Raw genomic sequence first — 8,625 nt, forward strand, 5'->3', positions numbered from 1 at the left:
ATTCCGTTTTATATGAATTCCATGTTGTACGAGTCACTTAGATTTTACAAATACGTGAGCCATTCACAACCCGGCACATGTATTTGTAAAATCTAAGTGACTCGTACAACATGGAATTCATATAAAACGGAATAATCAACAGTGTTATAGGGGGGTCGACTGGTATATAGTTTTGCTATTTCTGTTATTTATTATAATGTATATATAATAACAGAAAGATAGAAAAACGATTTCTGTTATAGAGCATTTTCGTTATGATTTAGAACTGAATTATTGCAAACTGATAATATTTTTGCTAATATTTTAATCTGAAAGAGTTTATCTTACAAACTTCAGAGAATAAGAAAACAAATAATATTGATACTTATCACATGATATTTCGTTACAAAATATCATGTGATAAGTATCAATATTATTTGATTTATTATATCATATGTTTATATGTATGATATAAGAAAACAAATAATACTATAATACTATATACATATATCACATAGTGATATATAGTGACCACTCAAACGTCAAACTCTTTTAAGCTAATTGTCCTCTTAGATAATCATGTTTTCTATTCTATATGACTCATTGTTTTTTAATCTTCCTTAAGCGGAACCACCCCTTTACCGACCAATAACCACCAGGACTTGAGGGTATTTCACACAGGTTGCCTCAAACAGAATATTTCGTGCTTATGCCCGTTGGGTTAAAGCGATATTCATTACTTTAACATTTTTACCGACCGTTCCCAAATGTTCGGATGTTATTTAATATTGTATCAATCTATTTGTATCATTATAAATTAGAAAAAAAAATCAATTGACTACTTACCGGAGGAATATTTACAGGTGGAAATCTCTTTGTTGTATAGGTAATAAGTAAACTTGTCTTACCAACTGCCTCGTCTCCTACGATAACACATTTTACAGACTGCATTATTACAGTCTTAACTAGTCTACACTTATAATATAATAAAGATAATGTTAATTATTACTAATAATTTATGAAATTTTGATCACTTCTATGTGGATACTAACACTTCATAAACCTGGCTATTTACAAAAATTACTGTATATCTATTGGAGTATATATAAAGTAACTATAAATGCAATCATTTTGAACTTATCAACAAGATAACAAATGGAACGTTACTACGTCTACATTTATTACATTCGGTTGATATTATCAACAGTATACATCTAACAGTTATTGGTTGCTTAACGCTGAAAAATTAATTACGACAATCCCTTTATATATGAGGCAAGCGTTTTAATTGACGCTATTCACCATGCAAAAGTATGAAAGTCTCGAGGAGCTTCCTGATGATAACGTCATTCCTCCTATGCAGTAGCACACTCCCAGAGCCTGTGAGCCAGACAGTTACTTTGCTGCCAGCTAATATTAAAAGCTCCGATTGTTCTACTGTATTTACAAATTACCGTTCTTAATAAATTGTACAGCCCATTTATCGAAGCATGCTTGTTTGCCGAAGTCTAGAGAACCATTTTGCTTATTATCGTAGAATTTATGCTAATAAGGGGGAACTAAAAGTGTTAAAACAGTTATTGATAACTTTTTCTCTAATAAATATTAAATAAATACTTGCAGGTACAAGCATTTATTATTATTATATTTTTGAATTTCTTCCTAAAAGAGTATAATAGCATATAAGCGAATGTATTTTTTTTAAACTCTGCACTGTGGGCACTAAAAGAGCCTCTTTTAGCGAACCCATTATGGGTTCGGCCAGGCCCACAACGAGACGGCCGAGTGGACCATCCATCTGAAAAATTTCTGGGATTTTATCGACCGGTTCGGATTCGATCCCGGATCCCTCAAAGCTATAGGCTGCCGGCTGAGCGGTCTATAATAAAATTGAAATTGATTTTTTGTAAATAAATATTAGCAATACTTCTTTCAAAGGCAAATGCTTGTTTTCATAACAAAAGCTTGAATCAAGAACACACATTCTTCACTTAAAGAAACACTTTCTTTTAATAGAAAGCACAATTTTTCGTTTTGATGAAACACTGAATGTATGACGTGTGCCATGTCTAGAATGAGTCGATGATCTAGAGTCTAGATCAATATTTTTCTAATTGCAGTCTAGATTCTAGACTGCAATTAGAAAAATATTTGTTGCACTCAGAATTGCGTGTAGAACGCGAGATAAACATATTGATGGTATTATTTCTACAAAATACTTCGAAATGTATTCAACATAACGTTATCCTGTTTTTGGCTGCGGGAGGAAATAAACGGGTGGACATTCATTGTAGAATGGTAAAGATGTATAGGAATGCGTGCCTGTCCAAAATAATTATTTTGAAATGGTGTGCAAAGTTCCTTGAAGGATCCCAGTTGACATGCCGTCCAGCAGGAGTTGGACCCTTTTAAATGGAAAGCTCTTGGATCTACCGCTGTAAAGTCCTGTAAGAGATCTGGACTTTTACAGCGAGTGATCGGTCATCTAAGAAAGTCTATGAAAGGTCGATTTTATGTCGTAGACGAGCGACTTCTAATAGAATCGTTAACCCAGTTCGTCAATGGGACAATTGCCTTAACGGCAGTGGCGATTTCTTCTAAATGGAATGAATCTATCGAATTTTATAGCTTTCTAACGGAAACTTATTGTTCACCCCTTACATTATGTCTAACACTTTAATGCAAATAAATCTAAATTATTATTGTTGTTGAAACACGAAAAATAATATATTTTAATCCAAAATTGATTGTTTTGGAAAGCCTGTCTTGACTTTAGTTTTGAAATAAATTCAAGTTCAATTCACTTTATGGATGGTGCGGTATTTATTCCGCCATTTTCACTAACCATTTAGTATATTTTATATTTTACTACCCTTCTCAGAACGAAGAAACTATTAATAATCAATTGCATTGTATTTCGGCGATTATCAATCAAATGTGAGATTTAATTCACAATAACTAGTTGTGAATCAGTGGTCGAGCGGTCAAGGTGAACCTTGACCTCTAAGGGAACCGGGTTCGAATCCGAACGGGTCGCAAAATCCGCAGGAATTTTTCGAGGGGCGGTCCGTTCGAATATGTCGTTCCTCACCACCCGGCAGCCCAATTGTGGGCCTGGCCGAACCCATAATGGGCTTGCAAAAACATCTCCACCTAATCAATTTATTTAATAATTTCGATTTATTTCTTATAATTAAATTTCCTAAATTATTTTCTATATTGTGTACATCCCAAGCCAACAACGGCGTATTTTTATATTTCAAGATACAGTATATCCATGATATTAAGGGTCAGAGTATTTCTGTAATTGAAGTCACGGAGGAAATAAATCAACGACAATTTGATCTTGAAACAAAAGTACATTTTCTTCCCCACTCCGTTCGTAATTTAATGGCAAAATTGCAAGAAAGCGGCTGCAGTGTTGTTGGCAAAGACAATTAGAATTATTTGAATGAGAGAATTTAACCACAATACCACAATTCAAAGTGTAATGGATGTATTGATTGAGAAGGGATTTAATTAATTGATTGTAATCAAGACACAGAAGTATTTGAAGAGTATTCAATTATTTCTTACTACATTACACCGCAAAAAGTGACAGCACACTTGGAATGTTTCAATCGAAAGTCGTTGGGTGGAATTGTTCAAATACACACACCAATAATTTGAATTAAACGAACTTTCGTATAATTATTGAATATATTTTGTCTGCCTGGCAGTAACGCACTCATAGAAAAGGTATTTTCTTTTATGAATAAGTTATGGACGAGAGGAAGGGGATAACACTACAGAAAGTGCACTTCATTTGCAAGAATTACTATTGTGTAATGGTGACTTATTTTTTATTTGTGAGAAATTTTCTACATAACTCTCTCTGTAGTACAGGTTTAAAATATCTCAGGTCTCATCCTCTCTCTATGAGGAAAAGTTAGCCTTTTTACTGTCAATTTAGGATGGTGTTTTATATTTTGTTAATATTGCATGTATTTTCTTTTGGAGTTGTTCTAGTTCTGTACATGTGTTCTGTACGTGTGTTGACTGCTTTAAAAAAATGTGTTTTGCATTCAGATTTATGTTAATATTGAGTTTAATATGTTATTGTACAAATAAAATAAAGAATAACGAAAGGATAATGTTCTGTGAATTTGGACTATTGGAATCCTAAATATTTGTAGGCTTTGCCCTCATCCATAGATTGAATAACACCTCCATTTCTGAGTACAAAATCATCATTCTTCAGCTGTGTATTCTGCATTTCTCTAGGCCAAACTCCATTTAATGTAATTTCTAAAAGGCGATTTATCTGCTTGCAGCAGTTTTATGTCATCCATATGCATCATATTTCAAAATTATTATTAAAAATAAACACCAAAACCTTCTTGTAAATCAGCAGATACTTTATACAACTCTACACAACTAAAGTAAACATTTTCATCATTTTTTAAGCTGTTCTAATTGTAACAGCATGAAGATGGTCTACTTAAGAAGGCTGAAAACATCCACTTTAGTTGTGTAATTTGCTGATCTGCTGATTTATTTAAATGATGTTTGTTTGTTAGTTGATAATATGTAGTGTGTTATTCTGTCGTGTTTGACGATGTATCCGTATTTGTTGTTGTTTAACCTATTGGAAAGTGGGTTTAATTAAGGCCAAGAAACCAAAGTGGACTTAATGGATCTACCTGGAAAATGCCTTGCTTTATATGTATTTGGCTTGTTTTGATTGGTTTAGTTTATTTGTGTATGTAAACATGATGTGGGCAATTTGCTAAAAGGAGATATTTCCCAGGAGAACCTATGGGAAACTGATCCCTATTTAGGTATTACAAACATGAAAAGCCACATGGAAAACTCCAGCCATTTGGTAAAGCACAAACCCATGACCAACTATCAGTGTTCAATGGTTTTTATCCATTCAGCCACTGGTGGGCTTGGGTTGTTTTGATGTATGTATTATGTGGCATAATGTTATTCTCCAGTGTTACATTGTTTTCTAGAAATGTAATTAAGTGTTAAATATCTTTTGCAGAGATGTAATGACTTCATAGCTAATAAGACAAGCAGACAGTAAAATAAATTCCAAGTGATTACAATTATTTTATATAAGAACGGTACTGATTTGAAAAAAGTTCACTGGATGAGAACCAAACCAGCAATCTTGTATCAGTAAGGAGTACTGCTGCCAAACCATACAATCTATGATGGAAGGTTCTGCAAAAATTTAAAGTTAAAATATTCGGAGAGATTTAAGAGTTTCTTGAAAACATTTGAAGAAGTGCACTTTCTTACTTTGCTCAATAAAGACTGATACAAAGGCTTATCTACACACACAGTATTACAGAAATCTCCAAGAATCATGTCATAACTTCCCTTTGTCAGACCATGTAAGAATGTAACATTATTAAGGCAAACTAATGATCAAAGAAAATTTTCAGATTTTTCTGCAGCCAGAACCATATAATATTCTATACTGTTTTTTTATACAGGATAGCCCAAAGTCATATTTTGTCACAGTTGCTATTAACATAATTTTGATTAAATCTCAAAAAATACATTTGTATTTTGTAATAAAATATGCACAAGTATTAAATTGCATATCATCATACAGGGTCTGTTCAAAAATAATCAAACTTCTTGAATTGGGCAGAAACAGTGTCCTAGCATCGTGAGATTGGCAACACTATGTTTGTAAATAACCTACTGAGTAAGCTGCTTTTTTGGATTGTTGATATCTGGTTTTGTTCCTGCATTATTGTTTTTGAGTGAAAGGTGTTTCAGTGTTTGTGGCAATTTTTGGGAGCAACGTGAAGTTTTGCTTGAAACTGGGGAAGTTTTTACAGAAACATTCCAACTTTAGAATCAAGCTTACAGAGGTGATGCTCTAGATCGTATGCAGTGTTACAAATGGTTTACCTGATTCAAAAGTGGTCATCAATCAGTTGAAGTTGACCCTCAACCAGGAAGGCCTTCAACCTCAACTGATGACATTCATGTTTAGAAAATCAAAGATCTGGTGTCTGCAAATTGTCACCTGACTGTCAGAGAACTTGCAGAAGAGGATGGGATCTCAATGGAGTCATGCCATGACATTTAATGGAAAAATTTAACATGCAGAGAGTTGCAGCAAAATCTGTTCCTTGTTTGATGACCAAACTGCAGGAGGAAAAGCGAGTCAGGACTACTTTGCAAAATGGAAATACCACTGGGAAAGTGTGTGAATAGGGGAGGGGAGTACTTTGAAGGGAACAAAGACCAATAATCTAATTTGAAGAATAAAAATTAAAAAAATAAAGTTCAATTATTTTTTGAACAGACCTCTTATAACTCAAAAGTTAATGATTTCTGCACCCAGTCCTGAATCAGTATCTCTGAAAAATAAAAAAAAAATCTGTCAGTTGCATTGTAAAACACATTTGAAGCATTTCTGAAATTATTTTGAACTGCTTCCTTTAGTGAGTTCTATAAGATTTGCAATGTCATTTTTCATTTTTTTAAGATCATAACACATTATTGAACATTCAACATGAATAATATGGGTCTGAAAAAAAAATTAAAGCAACTTAAACAAATTTAATCCTTGTATTTTGTAAAGAAACATATGGACCATTTATTTTGAATGTGGTGTAAGTCCATTTTTGAAAAAAATTGAGAAATTTCATAATTCACATATAACTTAGTGTAAACTTTTTATTTATAAACAATTCACACTTAGTATTTTATAATAACCATATGCTTTGATCAATTAAAAATTTGTCAGTAAATGACATTGCATAACCATTGATTATGAAAGTTGTGTAAGTCCATTTTCTGCAGTCTAATTAAGCACTTATGGGCTGTTCTTAAATTACATCTGCATTTTACGAACAAAAGCACAATTTGATAGAATGGAAGTAGATGAAATGAAAAAAAAATCCATGTAATGAGCCTAAATGAAAACCAGTGCCTAATGATAAGCTCATAGTAATGATAAGTTTATCATAAAATACTTTAAAAATAAGTAAATATCTTTAATGTTGAAAATAAACAACACCATTTCATTTCTTGTTTATAAATAACGACAAGAAATAAAATAGTGTTATAAATATAATTAACATTCAAAATAAAAAAAAATACTACCACTATTTTATTTCTTGTTATTATTTATAAACAAAATTGGATTAATACAAAATATATTTTATGTGTTATTTAATTTTTCACAATTGAAATTAAATGATTTTTACAATTGACTAATTATGAAAATGGTATAAGTCCATTTACAGCTTGTAAATACATATTATTTTAGTTAAATTCACATAAAAGAAATTTATATAATCAAATTACATATTGATAAATTAGTAGAAACATTGCCAGACTTGACATAATTTATATTTTTGAATTGACTAATACGCTAACCTTTTAATTTTCTTGAAACAAAAAATGGACTTGCACCACTTTCAAAATAAACGGTCCATATACAAAATCATGTTTTTAAGACAATTCTTTTTCATTTAATACACTTCAACAAAACATATAATGACTTTTGGGATATTTCAATAGATCAAAACAGACAATGACTATAGAAAACAAAAATGTTCTATGATAAAATTATCTGCAATTGTCTTAAACAAGCAGTATTATATTTTATACTAAGATTTTAACCTTATCATCACTTAATGCTATTCATATTTTCATTAAAAATTGGAAAAATAGTATTTAAAACAACTTTTTCCCTTGAAATAAAAAAAAAAATAAATAAATAAATGTATTATTTACATTCCATAAACAGAATTAAGAATAGGGCATTTGTATTATAATCAAAAACCTTTTTTACAATACACACACTAATGCTATAAAAATTCAACTATTTTTGAAAGAAAAATTATTCCTCCCACTTTGTAATTAAAGAAGTTGATATAATTTTAGAGATGATATAACAATATTCTTTCTAGTGTTATATAAACGGGAAAAGAAGCAAAAATCATAACCAAACGGTAAATAAAATTAGTTTTACATTAAGAAAATTGAATGAAACATTCGTAAAAATGTAATATCTTACATATGTCAACTGTGAACATTAAACTTCAATTTGTATAATATCTGTAATAATTAGACAAACAACAAAATGATGCAAATTAAAAAAACCTTATTCAAGTTTTTTTCAAAATGTATTTTTTAATATCAACAATTATAAGTTTAACATTCATGAAATGCGTTCCAAGACATTCATCAAAGTACTAAGTATACTTAAAATGGCAAAATACTAAAAAAAAACTTACAATATAAATAATTATTTCTCCAACTTTTTGGCAAAGATTACAATTGCTAAATAAAATTTCAAAAAAAATTTTTTAAGTATATTTAATGTAAAATTAGTAGAAAATATTTATATTTAACTAATAAATTATAAATGTCTATCATTTTGATCAAAATGCTGATTGCAGGAAAAAAAACTTGATCAAAAATTATTGATTCAATCAGCTTCATTTACTATGGTTACTAATTAGAGATATGGAATGCTTATATATAAATAATACATAAAACATTTATTAATTAAATTTTATTAGAAACTTTACTTTATGCACAATTTATACGAAAGTTTGCTGCACAAATCAGACAGAAAATTCTAGTAAAATATAATAATAATAATAATAATAATAATCTATAAAA

General features: G+C 30.4%; 1 protein-coding gene across 1 annotated transcript in view; it reads right to left on the reverse strand.

Moving 5' to 3' along the window:
* Window positions 1-1,341, reverse strand: part of LOC111620576 (cdc42 homolog) — an 8,676-nt gene extending 7,335 nt beyond the window's left edge. The window contains exon 1 of the mRNA XM_023362526.1: window positions 826-1,341. Within this exon, the coding sequence (XP_023218294.1) occupies window positions 826-930 (105 nt within the window). The 5' untranslated portion in view covers window positions 931-1,341. The remainder of the gene's footprint in view (window positions 1-825) is intronic.
* Between the last annotated feature and the right edge of the window lie 7,284 nt (window positions 1,342-8,625).

Source organism: Centruroides sculpturatus, unplaced genomic scaffold (genome assembly GCF_000671375.1).
Source record: "Centruroides sculpturatus isolate CEXI.00-Female unplaced genomic scaffold, Cexi_2.0 scaffold321, whole genome shotgun sequence".
In the NCBI taxonomy this organism is placed as follows: Eukaryota; Metazoa; Arthropoda; class Arachnida; order Scorpiones; family Buthidae; genus Centruroides; species Centruroides sculpturatus.